This window comes from Pelecanus crispus, chromosome 3, assembly GCF_030463565.1.
Source record: "Pelecanus crispus isolate bPelCri1 chromosome 3, bPelCri1.pri, whole genome shotgun sequence".
Taxonomy (NCBI): Eukaryota; Metazoa; Chordata; class Aves; order Pelecaniformes; family Pelecanidae; genus Pelecanus; species Pelecanus crispus.
In genome coordinates this window covers 50,764,805-50,780,316 of record NC_134645.1, presented here as the reverse complement: position 1 = coordinate 50,780,316, position 15,512 = coordinate 50,764,805, and the positions used below count along the sequence as shown (strand labels likewise).

Genomic DNA, 15,512 nt, shown 5'->3' with positions numbered 1-15,512 from the left:
AGACAAAAGTACAAACAAAGTAAGAAACAAATACTGTCTTACTACGTGAAATTCTATTATGTTGTCCTATTTTCAGACTGGACTAGACTAAGAGGTTACAAGCATTGCCTAACACAACTCACAAGAAACAACCGATTGGCTTCTGCCTGTAGCTTAGTTTTTCTCCGTTTTTCTCCACCAGAAATCACCAGCTAGGCTATTTATGATCAGTTATATGGGAAGCGATGAAATTGCAGCAAATAAATTTATTACGCTGACAACCCTGAGAGTACTCTTCCATGAGAGGAAGTTCTGATGGCGGATTAGTTATCTGCGGCCTTATTTGCTCACTGTGCATATTCAAATATTAAGGCAAAGAGACTAAGTCAACGTGAATCAGTTAAGTCTCTAAGCACCAAGTGGCTATTCAAAGTAAAATCAATTTGCTTTAATTCTCCTTCATGTTATAACCTGGAATGAATACTTTCATGAGCCTTGGCTTCTAAACATCTGAAGAAAAAGTCTTACGAGTATTTGTATTAACTCTCTGAGGTAACTCAGGGAACTATTTCTACTGAAACGTTTCTTTTCTTGACAAATTCCCTTCAAACAATAGCCCTTAACCTTATTAATATTAATTCTCCCTTCACTAGTATGTTCTACTATGTGTTTCCTATTACACCTATTATTATTCTTTCTGAAAGGTGAGAGTCTACTACCCCAAGGCAGTCAACCTTCCAGCGGAATTTTCTCTGGGGTTACAGCCCTGAATGTACAGATCCACAGTTGAGCTTCAGCTTTTAGCCATCTGCCATTAAATCAAAGCAGATGCATCAAAACACCCTTGAGAAACCCCAGCTCTTCTCTAGGGTGAGAAAAACAACCAACCAACCCTCAAGCAATTGAATTTCCTATAGAAAAACTTCAGAATTGCTGTGTTTAGCGATGAACTGTACTGAGTAGCTCCCATGAAATTCTCATCTTGCGCACAAGAGAATTGCTGCTCCATGCTTTCTGCATGCATCCACCACGCTGCATCACCCCTTTTTCTTACACAGGCCCCTCATACCTTTCTCTGGCACCATGAATATTGTCTTCCTCTCAGATACATGTGCAAACACCTGCAGTTCTCTAGTAGGACTCCTAGCCTGCTCGGCCACTCGCTCCCAAGCCATTTTAATCTTTTAAAAGGCACTCTCCTTCCCAATTCGTTCTCACTGTTAAGAAGCACTGCTCACGCACTGGATCTCTCTCACCCTTGTTGAAGTTATCTTTTCCGCTCTATCCTTCAGATACTTTTAGCAAGCCTACACAAACAAACCTCAAGCCAAATCTGTTTTCTCCAGTTCATTATAAACCCATCCTTGAGTTGCCATCTTGACCCTGTCAGCTAGCTTCTTTTCCTTTTCTAAAGAAAAATTCCCAGTGCCTGTTTATGCTTCCATTTCCTTCTGTGTCCTTCAGCTTTCTGAAATCCCATTCCTCGTTACGCATTATGCTTACACTCCTGTTCTTTCTAAAGTGCTCCCTGGGGAAACTGGTCAGTACCCAAAATCTATGCACTGAATCTAAGTAACTGAAAAAAAACAGAGGAAAACATTTTAACATAAAATTGAATTAAAATGCCTTTAAAGTAAATAAAGTTACTAGACTATTAGAAACCTTTAGGAAGTTATTAAATCTCACGTCAATTTTCTTGTTATTACTATTGCTTTCCTTTTTTCCTCCAAAGCACTGCCAAATGAGGATAATTCAGCTGAGCTGGTTATAAAATAAAGAGGCTAAAAATTACTACAAATTATCAGTAAAATTAGCTAGTATCGTGTTTTCATTTGTTCTAATTGATTTTCCTACAAAAAATATACCATAAGTATAAATGACAGAAACGTTAAAATCCTATTAAGCAATCTTCACTAGCATTTCATCAATCAATTTTATTTGATCAGGAATTGGAGCATTTTATAAATACTCTTGTGCTCTACACAAAATGTCTATTCAGATTTGATGCCCATTTTCTTTTCCAGTTTTGAAAGTTTCACCTTTTACCCCATTTTCTGAGCTACTCACTGCATTTCTGTACAATGTGCATTTAAAAAAATATTGCTAGAACTTCCCCCCTCCTTTCTTTTTTAACCAAATTTGTATTGTAGTTCAAGTACAAAATATTCAAGTAAATAATTACTAACCTGATGAAAGGTCTCATTCGAACTGCCACTTTCACACTGTCAACATTTGGCATTTTTTTAAGCTTTCATTCAGTCATGAATACTCCCAAGGAAAAAACTATCCAAGTGCATGCAACTGCTTCTCTAGAATGACCTGTTCTGAGACAGAAAAATCATGGCCCCAGAAGAAACTTCTTTTACAAGCTTAGTCTGTTATTAATACATTCATCCATTATGTACAAGGTATTAGTTAACCAATAAATTATTTCTTAGAGTAACCATAGTAGTTTTTACTAATTGAAAAGTTTAATGTCAGGTTCCACCATTCTGTAGTCTGCAAAGTTGCATCCATATATAAATTAACATACATAAAAATAACCCATTGTCTATAAGACTGCACATCAAAATAGTACTTCCATGTCTGCTTTTAAAAGAATAGGTTTTTTAATTTATTTTTACAAATTGAAGCTTTATAGGGACATTTACTCCATAACCCAAGATTATTAATGAAATAATTATTCAAAAACATGGTTTGTAACTAAGAATTCTGTACATTTCTGTACCTTTTTCAGCCTATTATGTTAGCTTTACCATCCGGTTTTCAGTGCTGTGATATGCAGGCTTCAAATATTGCAAAATATGTTTACAGACAGTAATTATTTCAATTACAGTAGCATTCCTGTTAACCTTATGAAAATAATTTTGGCTCAAATTTCAAAGTATGTGGGTAATACCCCTTTAAATTTGATATGCTATTGTAGCCATCACACCCTCTATAGAGTTAATTTTTTTGCTGACAACAAATTGTAAAAAATAGTGAAACATCTGAGGTGTGATCTAGTTTTATGCACTAAAGAGCAGCTTTGCCGAAGTTTAAGACAAATACAAAAAAAAATATTGCACAGCTTAATACACAATTGTTTACATTCTGACTTCAATACAGTACAACTTAACCATGAATGTAAGGAATTACCAGTTTGTATTGTGAGCCCAATTATTTGTGCCAGAAGGTCAAACATCATTTATAAAATTTAAACTAGTATGTTTTAGATGTTTACTTCTTATAGGAGTTCTAAGCAAACTTTTAAAAAGCTTAAAAAGCTCCTGGCCTCACTTTTCAGGGTCAGCAACTCTTGCAAACCAACGTTAAAATTTCTGAGTGATACAGGCCATTCAACCCACTATTCCCTCAAAAAGCTATCAGACAGTAAGCATATTGTGAAGTATCCATTTTTATTTAACATTCCTAAAATAAGCTGTATTTACATATTATATAAACGTATGAAGTCTTAATATAAAATAGAAAACTGCATTGACTGAGGAAATCACACTCCATATGGAGTTACTTATTGAAGACCATTTGTTTATGAAATTTTACAATAATTTATATAAATTATCTCTTCCAAATTAGATGATTTTTTCTTTTTACTAATCCACATAATTTCGATGACTTTACAAACAGTGGTGTACATTATAAACTTAGAAAACAGTTACAGCATCTTCCGGCACACAACTGGCTTTGGAAAATTAGACAGTCTTTTTTTGTTCTTTCGTAGAGTCTTCTCTGCCACATCTGCAGTTTCTTTCTGTTTGCTCTTTGTTCCATCCACCGGACTTCCAAAAGGAGAGATTAATTTTATTTCCACTGGTGGAGGTGACCAAGAACCTTCTTTTCTTGTGGTCCTGAAAAGAAAGGGAAGTATAAATTTTTTTTTTTTTTTTTTACCAGCAGTATTTAGTAGAGGGGAAAAAAAACCCCCATGTAATTACAAAATCAATGCCAAAGAATTATTTATGGGCTTTCTTTTTTCTTTTGCACCCTCAGCAAGTTTCCAGATGACACCAAGCTGAGTGGTGCCGTTGACACACCAGGAGGACAAGATGTCATCCAAAGGGACCTGGACAAGCTGGAGAGGTGGGCCTGTGTGAACCTCATGAGGTTCAACAAGGCCAAGTGCAAGGTCCTGCACCGGGGACGGGGCAACCCCCAGTATCAGTACAGGCTGGGGAATGAAGAGATTGAGAGCAGCCCTGCAGAGAAGGACTTGGGGGTACTGGTGGATGAAAAGCTGGACATGAGCCGGCAACGTGTGCTCGCAGCCCAGAAAGCCAACCGTATCCTGGGCTGCATCAAAAGCAGCGTGGCCAGCAGGTCGAGGGAGGTGATTCTGCCCCTCTGCTCTGCTCTGGTGAGACCCCACCTGGAGCACTGCGTCCAGCTCTGGGGCCCTCAGCACAAGAAGGACATGGACCTGCTGGAGCGGTCCAGAAGAGGGCCACCAAAATGATCCGAGGGCTGGAACACCTCTCCTATGACGACAGGCTGAGAGAGTTAGGGTTGTTCAGCCTGGAAAAGAGAAGGCTGCAAGGAGACCTTATTGCAACCTTCCAATACTTAAAGGGGGCCTACAGGAAAGATGGGGAGAATCTTTTTAGCAAGGCCTGTTGTGACAGGACAAGGAATAACGGATTTAAACTAAAGAAGAATAGATTAGAATAGACATTAGAAAGAAATTTTTTACAATGAGGGTGGTCAAGCACTGGAACAGGCTGCCCAGAGAGGTGGTAGAGGCCCCATCCCCGGCAACATTCAAGGTCAGGCTGGATGGGGCTCTGAGCAACCTGATCCGCTTAAAGCTGTCCCTGCTCCCTGCAGGGGGGTTGGGCTAGATGACCTCTAAAGGTCCGTTCCAACCCAAAGCATTCTATGATTCTATGATTCTTTGTAGACAGGATCAAGGCAGAAAAGGTACATAAATAATCTTCCTTTTACTTTCATTCCTTTCCAGACTGTCCCAAGCATTCTCAGTCACTATTCATATGAGGTTTTAGAACCCCCCAACCCCACCTTTTCAGAGGCAAATGTCCTCAGTTTTCCAGAAGGAACCAGAAAACATGTCCAGAAACAAGCAGCTCTCTTTACTCATTGTCTGACCCCCTCCTGCCTTGTATGGGGAACTAAAGACCATAAGGGTGTGATTTCATAAGGTGGAATAAGACAATATAAGAGCACGCCATCACTGCGAAGAGTAGTATCCACTTGCCCTTTTCTATCCACTCCCCCTTCTGTTTCCATTAGAAAACTAAACCATTAAGTGGGGAAAAGGGTGCCTATTAGGCCCGCAAGCTGGACAGGCTCGTAAAGCCAGAGCAGAACTGCACAGCCAAGTGCAGAAGAGGAATTTAGGTGGCTAACAGCTGAATCACTGCCACAATAAAGGAATGCGAATAAGTGTTCAAAAAGAACTTCATACTTGCTTGCTTTCTTCGTTTTTGATTTTGCAGTTCTACCTCTCTTCAATTTTTGCCTTCCCACAGACTCTATGGATTTGGCATCCTCTTCCTCTTTAGTTGGAAGCTCCTATGTTAAGGAAACAAAAATGTTACTCATGCACAAGTTCTTACACTTCTACAGAATACAAATGAAGGTTTCTTTTATGAAGACATCATGACAAAGTTATTTCCAAAAGCATTACAATTTCTCTCTGCAAAAACAAACCTTCCATCTCAAATTATTGTACCATCCTAAAAGTTCAAATTCTGAAATTAACAAATAACACACTGAGTAAGTTTAAAGAAAGCCACTCTGCCTTTTGTTAAAGGTAAAGCAATACTTATTAATTCTTGACTTACATAGATTCAAAATTGATTTTTGTAGCTAGTTTTTGTGAAGAAAAAAAATTCTTTAGCTGATTAATTTAAAGCTCTCTTTTTAGACATACTTTCCAGGAAAAAGGCAAAGCATTGCAAAGTATGATTTGAAAAAGCGGTACAGAGCAAAAATCAAGAACATGAGACAACTAGAGTTTTTACTTACTGGCTCTTTCACAATTCGGGAAATGCTAGATACATTTTTTCTCCTTGACCTCAAAAGAGGGGGTGAAAAGACAAATTGAGAAGACAAGTCTGGGTCTAAATCCTTAAGCTGCACAGGACTGTCTGCTTTTCCAGCTAAAAAGACAATGTATTGTTAACATGCACGTATATCATACATAAAGGACGGTGACATTAAATTACAGCTGATAATCAAGAGCACAGTAGCTTCCTGAAATAAAAGGTCAAATCAGGTTTATAAACATTCAATGTCGAGGTATTTTTCCCCTAATAACTGTCTCTTGGAATCCATTCTTTTACAGTAAATTGTGAAACAAAAATAAGCCAGTGTAGCGATTTTACCTGCACTTACATAATCAAAGATAATATTCTCAAGAGGCATTACCTGTCCTTCAACATCCAAAAAAAATTATCATGTAGTCTAATAAAAAGAACCCTATGTGCAGCAACTTCACTAACAAAGCATATGCCCACGAAAAACAATCACATAATTAAACAGCCATATAGTGTGTTGCAAGATGCAGCTCCTTTTAAGTTAAAAACTGAACAGAATTGGGAAGCATGCCTCCTTTATTTCTCCACTGTGGGGAAGGGATGGCAATCACATTATTAACAGATACCCTCCAGTTTTCCAAATTGATAGAAATTAAGCTTACGACAAAAATTCAGATTAAATTTCATTTCACTCTACTCAAATCAGCCTCCTCATCTGCTTCTACCAAAACTAGTGAGCCACTCATGTAGAGTTCAGAAAAAAAGATTAACTGCCTCTTTCCAAATTTTTTATTTTGCATGGTTACGTTCTTTAAAATACTTCAAGCCATCCTTGCAGCCTGGTTCACGTAGTTTACAAGACAGCAATAGGCCCTGTTTTGTGCATGAACACAAAGCACCTACCTTTGAATCCCTTTGTCAGCTTTGTGAGAGGAGGAGAGAAAAGGAAGGACTCACTTTCCTCAACAGACAATTTCTGATGGATGGCAGTTTTGCGGGATCTGGTTCTTGTAATTCGATCTGTTAAAGTTCTTGATATTTCCTCAGGTCCTGGTGTGTTTTTGTCTTCAAGCAGCAAAGGACTGCCACCAGGCCCTTGGGGGAAGGCCTCCTCCCCTGTGCTCTCCTCCAATACTGATCGTCTCTTTCTGCCCCGACGCCCTGTCCTTACTGTAGTCCTGGGGGTGGTTGGTTCCTCAGTTGGCTGTACAGGTGTTTGCTCACGAGTATCCATTTTTTCTGGTTTACCATGTGGAACTCTTCTTGTTCTTCTCCTAGGAGTATCAAGGATTTCCACCTTCCCACCTGAAGGTATGTCTTCCTGAGTAGAGGTAGATCCTGTGTCTGCTGAGACATGTTGTGCCCCCTTCCTAGCACTTCTTCTAGGAGTGACAGGAAGTTTAAATTCTGTTTGAGGAAGCGATGACTTACACAGATCAAGGTCAGAACTTTCAGAAACTTCTGATGAACTCATCTTTCTTCTTCTGCCTCTTTTAGTTGGCGTGGCTAACAGGACTTGGTCACTAGGCTGCACCTCTTGATCCTTGACAGTATTTTCACTGAATTGTAAATTAATGCTTTTCAGTCTTCTTGCACTTCTGCTGGGACTGACTGCCAGTTTTATCTTAGGATCACTGTCAGGCTGGCCCGTTTCCTCATCTCCTGCTGAACTTTTTCCTCCTCTAGTCCTTTTGCAAGCACCAGAAGCAATAATGCTACCTTCAGCAAGAGAAGTTTCCTCACTAGCCCCTTCCAAGAGTTCAGATGCAGCTTCCTTTGCTCTCCTTAATCCTCCTCTTCTTGGAGTAACGGCTATGGACTGCGTACTGACGGACAACGTTTGTCCATCAGAATGGCTGCTTTCTACTTTTTCTAAATTAGCCAGTTTCGGCCTCCTGCCTCTCCTAGGAGTAACGGCGATCACAGGGCTTCGCTCCTCTGAAGCACTGTCTTCTCTTTCAAGACTACGAGTCTCCGGCACTTCTTTGGTTCGCCTGGTACTTCTCCTAGGAGACAGTCCTAACAAAAGCGGCTTGTCTGTCTTCAGTAGTTGCCGATCGCCGCCCGATGGAATATTTAGACTTCTACTCGGCTGTCCCCTCGTGCGTGTTCTAGGGGTGATGACACGCTCTACTTGCTGTACGCTGGTTTCATCTTCCACTCCTTCCTCTGGCACAGTTGTTAAGGCAGCTTTTGCCTTCTGGAATCGAGTTACCTTTTTGCCTATGGTTTCGTGAATAGATTGTTCTACAACTTCAGATGTGAACTCTTTACTTCTTGTGTCTTTGATGACATCCAGTAAGTTCTCAGCAATAGCTACCTTAATGGGTTCAGGCACATACGGGAGAGACTCTGCAGTATTTTGAGATTCCTGATCACTAGTTACAGTGGACACCGAGTTTGTAACATGTTCTTGGGTTTCAGTATGTCCTAAATTGTTCACTGCTTCTTCCTCTGTTGTTGTGCCAGCCGGTTTAGAAGCTTCTACTAATGTAGGGTCTCCCACCTCCGCTTCACCTTCTTCTCCTTCCAAGACTAAAGTAAAATTACTTTGAGGTATAAAAAGCTCTCCATCTCCCTCAGCTGCATCACATTCACTCTCTCTCTTATCAGGCAAATCACATGCAAACTGTTGCTCTATAGTATCATAGCCGTATTGAAGGCTGCCTGATGGGTCTAGTTCACTATATGGTGATGTTTCAGGTGCTTCTTCTGAGGCTTCTGCCTTAACCGTGCTATCTTCAATAACCTGAAGTTAAAAAATGTCTGTTAATGCATTATTCATTACCAAACAGACTAACTTCAAACCGAGGATGCTGAAAGGCTGCTTCTCCTTTCAGATCACCACTGAATGTGAAGTTAGAAACATACAATGTACTCTCTACTACAGATAAACGTTCATGCGTTTAAGGGACAGAGAAGAGACTATTCGCTGTGTGCAATCACATGCTCCGTTTCTGCTATTTCTGTTCATGACTAACCATTTGCCACCACCCGTGAACAAAGGGAGCAGTTTTACAATACAAGCCGTATGCACAACTGGCAGTATCATCACACTGCAGTACTTTCTCGACTGACTACAAATCCACACAGAGTGACTGACTCTGCACCTAACAGGGTAAAATACAATTATGACCCCAAAGTTTAAAGTTTCACTCATGACAGTTGTGACCGCAACACTTAGTCAAGCCGGCCAGGTATCACAGCCGGCAACTCAACGCTGCACTTTTAAGAGATCACTTGGGTTGCGTGAGGCAACACATATATTCTAAATACCTCCATCTCCTGTCTTGTAGTGCCCTGTACTGAGCAATTATTCTTTCCTTCCAGAGCCACATGAGATACTCAAGCTTTTATGTCCAGAACAAAAGTAGTATCAGTTACGTAACCTGGGACAGCTGGAGAATCTCTAGTTCCCATTTTCAGTCCATATGAACAACATATTTTAAAATGAGTATTTTACAAAGTTTAGATGTTAAAAATACATGGTTTCACAAAAAAAAAAAAGTTTTAAGTAGCTGGAAATATCTTGACACCAAAATTAACTCCTTACTGGGAATTCTGTTTATGTTAATAAGGAACAAACAGTAAAGGATCTAAGCACCTAAATCATTCTGAAAATGACTTTGGTTCCCACACCATTTTGACATTTGTTAAATGGCCACCAGTATCAAAACACTGCACTCCCCAACTCTTCTTGCTGCCTTTAACATCAAAACTATTTATTTTTCATGCCAAAGAAGAAACGTTTAAGTTCTAGCAAACCAAACAAATGCATGGTTATTTTAAAAAAATAAGGTGGTTTTTTTTTTTTACTACTACAGCTCTCAAAGGCCCAAGTCTTGACAGGTTCTATTCTGTGCTATACAAACAGAAAAGACATAGGAGAAAAACACAGAATCATAGAATTGTTTAGGTTGGAAAAGACCTTTAAGAACATCCAGCCCAACCATTAACCTAACACTACCAAGTCCGCCACTAAACCAGTTAAGGGTAGAATAATAATTTCATCTTTCCTGGCTTGGTGGCTGGATTATTTTTTAATGCAAGTAAAAACTGGGAAGCATTATCTGCCCTTACGTAATGAGGTTTTAACTTGTGTTAACCAGCTAAAGAAACGGAGACATTTTTGCGTGTCTTCTAATGGTCGGTAAGACAGGACCGTGCTCAGTTTGCAAAGTGGTGTCTGTTTTGTAGAAAATGGGAAAATAGGTTACTCACATTCATTTCCTCTGTTTTACAAACACTGTTAGAAACAGCTATTTCTTCCTGCGGAAGAGGAACATTTTCGTCAACTTCAGCTGCTTCCAGGTTACATTCTTTAGGCAAATCCACCATATGCTTCCCCTCAAGGCGATTTGCTAAATGAGTACTGACCACATCCTCACTGTCAAGGATACTTATCACAGCTGGAAGAGATTGATACAATTCTAACTTAACTGCTATATAAATGACACAGGTTTAAGCAACATGAAGCAACAGAGGGAGCAGCAGCCAACAAAACAGTTCTCCATCCTGACATGTATCTTGGGCTTTCTCCAGAACTAGAAGACAGAACTACCTATCTGGAAAAGGAGGCAGCCCTACAGTTTTAAAAAAAACAAACAAACAAAACACACACCCCACAATAAAAACAACCAACCAAAAAAGAAACAAAAAAGAATGGGAAAATTGGCTGGCAAGTCCACAGAGAAGAACAACAACAGAGGAAAGGGTGGCTGGAAAGGCACACTGATAGCTAGTTGTTCTTCACAGCCCGAATACCAAGGATGCATCATCTTTTCAAAGAGTAACTCAAGCAGCAGATGCCATAGCACACAGATCAGTACCCATGTACAACAGTAAAGTAAGTACTGATCTCTCCTTCTAATGTTTTAAATTCTACCTGTTTTCTCAATAGCTTTATCAAGAACAGGGACATTCCGTATGCATTTCCCACAAGGACTTTCTTTGAGGCGGGTATTTCTCTCTACAGTTTCATGAAAGTTAGCAGTAACATGCTAGCACTACTTCAATCTGAGACACTTGTAGCGGTATGGCAAACTACACATTTTACTTCAGGAGTTCAGCTACCTTAACTCACATAACATCTCCAATATGCTGTACATACATTCACTGTCTGCCTCCGGGGATTCAGAAAGCTCTGGATTTGTTCCAACTGGTACGGCTTTTTCTTCTGATGCAGAGGACATTTTGGACTCCTGGTGGTCTGTTTCACTTCACAAACAGAAAGAGAGAAATTCACCATAAAGCTTCAAAACAAACCTTGAAGAGCTTTACAAATTACTTCTTCACTATAAAATCTTCATGTTTCAAAGCAGAAAAAAATTAAGAAAACTTCGAAATTCCTTTACCAACATATCTACATTCAATTCGTGACTCATTTTATGCAACAAATCAAGTACTTGACATTCTTCCCAGCTATCTAACACTAGATAATAATGTAACAAGAGTTGTATTAAAGAATAATGTGTCTTCTGCAGAAAGATTGCAACTGCTATGGAGGTTTAGAAAAAAATGAACAGAAGTTTGTACCAGTGCAAGTAACCACTTGAAATTATGGGTTATTTCATTGCTAACATTCTGTCTTTATCACTAAGCAGTTGCAGCTTTTAAAATATCTGTTGAGAAAACTGCTTCCCTTTCCATAAACAAATAGATGCTAATTGAGCACAGCCAGAAAATAGAAATTAAGCGTGTAAAATACTGCCTGAAAGTATTCAAACCCCAAAATAAACCTGCTAATGTAACGGGCATCTCCGGTGTAATTTTTAGCTACACAATTTTCAGACAAAAGTAGGGCTTATGTTCAGAGTAACTGATAGTAACCCTCAAACTGTAAAAAGGTTTATATAGCCTGCTGAATGAAGTCTTTCTCACCATACTTTGGGGTCTGCAATGATTTGAGAAAAAAGGCTCAAACTGACAGCTAGTCAATTTGACTTCTATTCATGCCAAATTAATTCTGTTCACAGACAGAAAGGAATAGAAAAGCAAAGAACCAACACCAGGTCAAAATCATAGTTTTCAAACACGGGAAAGCCAACAGTTACATATTGTGTGAACCCAAAGATGTACCTATTTTATAAACTTACCCTTCACTTGCAGTCCCAAAAGTAGCAGCCTCAGCAGCTTTAAATGCCAATTTACCATCCTCAGAAAGGGTAAGACATCCAGCGTTTGATTCTTCCACAAATCCTACAGAAACAGACAGGTGGATGACTTCCCTGTTGCACTTAACATCATTTCTTTTAAAATGCTAAAATGATTTTGAAGTGAGCCTTATGCATTTCATCTAGGATAGTGATCTAACAAAACAATGCTACCAAGATTTAAAATGGACAGAAGGTCTGAATTCTTCTTTCCAGTAAAACAAGAGGCCTGCTGCATAATTTTAGTCAAGAAAACAAAATGACCATTGAGAGTCTGTTTACAAACTAAGCTTGGTATGTTACTGACCTAAAACATAAACACCTCAGAAAACATCCCTCCTCCTTAAAACTGGGTAGTAAGTTTTCTTACTTCTCTATGGATACTTAGCTCATTCCAGCAATGCTTCTGTCCTTTCTTGACTCCATTTCCCCTCTTCCACAAGAATGCACCTCGGGTCTTTTCTTGTTCTTTTCTCTAGGGATTGACTGGTGCTATTGAAACCCAACTGCTTGCTAACCTGGTTTTAGCTCAACAGATTCAGTTTTAGAAACATCCTCCTTTTCTTCTTTGTTTCTACTGTCTGCTCCCTCCAGATCCAGCAACAACCTCTGCAGACACTATGCAGGACTGGGATAATTTTGCTAGCTCAACCCAAACAAGAGCTATACGGACTGCCTTCTAATGCTTCCAGAGTACTGGAATGGTACAGAACTGTTTCTACCACAGTCCAGCAATGACAAAGTTTCTTCACAAGGTTATTCTTTAATGATTACTACCTTATCATGCTTTCTAATGAAAAGCACCTTTGATTTCTTGTCCGAACACAAGGCATCTAAAATAGGACAGGCAAATGTTTTGAACCGTCTTGCTCAAAACACATCTGCAGAGTCCCTTTTACCCACGTACACGGAGTCCGTACCCGAGCACTCCTGGTTGTTAAAAAGAAAAGGAGCTGAGGAACTTCAATTGCAACACTCACTCTCCAGGATCCTCCAGAATCATCTCAGACTTAGGGCTGAATCGGGCTGCGTGGCATGCACTGATACTGGAGTACACACTCACTGCTACGAACTGTTTCAAGACCTCAGACACAGAACTCTGACACTTGCATACATATCCCAGGAACAGCAAGCTTTTTTGAGAGTTGAACGGACTGCACTCTGAACACTGACTGTAGCTGTGTTTCCACACCTTCTCCCCGCTCCTGCACTAATTTCATTCCCAGCTCTTCATCACAGAAGGCGACTATTTAACTGAGCACTAAAAAGGTGGTTAAAAAAAAAAAAAAAAAAAAAAAGAAAAACCAACCTAGTCAAAGCATGCCATACACTAAACTTGCTGTGAAAAACCGGCGGCCTACAGAAGTTCCCCTAGAACAGAACCAGAAGCCTAAGGTTTCAACTTGTATCCCCCTCCAAACTCCCACAAATCACTGCTGCCTCTCAGCTGCAATTACACACCAGCCAAAAGCAGCATACATTCATAATGTCCAGGATACCTAAAAAAGGACTCCAAACACAATCACAGTTTTAAAAGCCTAGAAGAAGTGCGTAGGACACTTGTGAACGCTCATTGTTAACTGCTGCACTCATCAGTAGTTTAACCTTTCGAAGACCTTTGAAAAATTCAGAAACATAGGTTATCACAGCATGAAACACACCAGCTTCCTTCCTTAGTTCTGATGAATCTGGTTGTTCCATCTGGAAAGGTTTATCTTCAAGCATTTCGCTGTCGTCTTCCTTCTCCAATTCTCGAGAATCGGCAGGTTCTTCAGTGGAAGAATTAGCTGGTTTAGCAGCTATAAAGATGACATCATCTTCAAAATCGCCAGGTGATTTTGCATCATGATACTCCAAAGTAGTTTGGTCTGACCTGGCAGAGAAGTTACTGCTTTCTTGGCTGACATCCATTTTCTCCAAACCGTCTCCAGGTATGCTTTCTGAAGGCTCTTCCATTTCAGCACCATCATCCTCAGGATGGCACACAGTAAACAGAGTTGTTTTATCTCTACTTTCAGGGCAAGCATCCTCCACCACTCCATGATGACGCTCAGGGGAAGCTCCAGATACTCCTTTATCATCTTCTGTTACCTTTTTTTTTTTTTTAAAGAGAAAAAAACTTCACAATCAGTAACATGTATATGCTTTTTGTCAAAGCAAGAAAAAAAAAAAAGGAAAAACATACAATGGTATTTGCAAGTTCTGTGTCACCTTAAGCAAGGCGCTACAAAATTAATTCTCATTCTAGCACTACCTGAGCTTTTAAAGCTGAGTCTAAAAATTAATCACACTGCTTACTGAGTTTCCACGACCTTGGAGAATTAAGATGAAGTGGGTCTCCTAAGTGCTTGCCTATACTGTCACCTCAAGGCCCTTCACTGGCTTCACTACTGTGTTTTCAAGAGGGAGCTTTGCATACCTTAAATCGTAACTCAAGATTTTTCTTTTCCGATCCTTGCCTTTTCAACTCGTATGCGCTACTAAAATGTTTTAGGGTTCGCTGTGCCTGTAGCATGGAACAAGTAAATTAATCTGGCCACGCTGCATTAGCAGCAAGAACTTCATCTAGGAGAGCAAGCCTCTTGTTACAGTTGAGTAGCTCTTGATAACAGGCAATAAAAGGTATTACAAAACCAGAGTACAACAACTTGTTAGTACTTGTACGGAAAACTCATACATGCAGATACCAGCACACGCCCCAGGGGTTCTGCCCCCAATTTTGGTACGTTACGTTGGCAACCACACGATGAGCTGAATCAGGGTGATTCAGACTGACAGAACAAAAGGAGGAGTACAAGGGGGCAACTTTCAGATGGACCAACTTCATTTGACAACTATACAAATGCTATTCCCGGCGCAAGGCAAGAAGCAAAACCCAGAACCGTAGGGCTGGAGAACAGACAACAGTACAGCTCTCCATCAGGAGTCTGTTTTTACCAGAATTTAAGGAAACCCAGCCTTGCAAAAAGAGAGACTGAAAGCAAACGCAGCTCATGACTTTTGTTGCTTTCCAAGGTGTTTACCTCACAAAGCTTAACGAACCCAAACAACTGGCTCAACCTATAGGCCTTACCTTCCTGCCATACCACCGTTTGAAAAGATATAGCGGGAAGCTGAACTAGCAATTTGGAACAATCACAGCTCCTACCAACACATGAGTAAAAACCACCAAGGTCACTGGCATTTATTATGAATACATTCCTGCACGCACATGATGCCGCAGAAGGTCTAATATAACCTCTTTTGAACAAATTCAAGCCTGCCACTCTGATTTGCAATTCCAATTCTCAATATAACGAGTTTTGGCAAAGTTTAACCGAAAAAAAAAACAAACCTAAATCAAATCACAGCCCACAGAGCCTTCAACTGTAAAAACCACTAACTAAAG

General features: G+C 39.9%; 1 protein-coding gene across 3 annotated transcripts in view; it reads right to left on the bottom strand.

Moving 5' to 3' along the window:
• Positions 1-2,474: 2,474 nt before the first annotated feature.
• Positions 2,475-15,512, bottom strand: part of LOC142593160 (protein ELYS-like) — a 50,906-nt gene continuing 37,868 nt past the window's right edge. For all 3 annotated transcript variants that reach the window (XM_075706689.1, XM_075706690.1, XM_075706688.1), the window contains exons 29-36: positions 13,786-14,215; positions 12,068-12,170; positions 11,083-11,189; positions 10,194-10,381; positions 6,876-8,721; positions 5,962-6,095; positions 5,399-5,505; positions 2,475-3,827 (exon numbers count right to left, since the gene is read on the bottom strand). In XM_075706689.1, the coding sequence (XP_075562804.1) occupies positions 3,635-3,827; positions 5,399-5,505; positions 5,962-6,095; positions 6,876-8,721; positions 10,194-10,381; positions 11,083-11,189; positions 12,068-12,170; positions 13,786-14,215 (3,108 nt within the window). In that variant the 3' untranslated portion in view covers positions 2,475-3,634. The remainder of the gene's footprint in view (positions 3,828-5,398; positions 5,506-5,961; positions 6,096-6,875; positions 8,722-10,193; positions 10,382-11,082; positions 11,190-12,067; positions 12,171-13,785; positions 14,216-15,512) is intronic.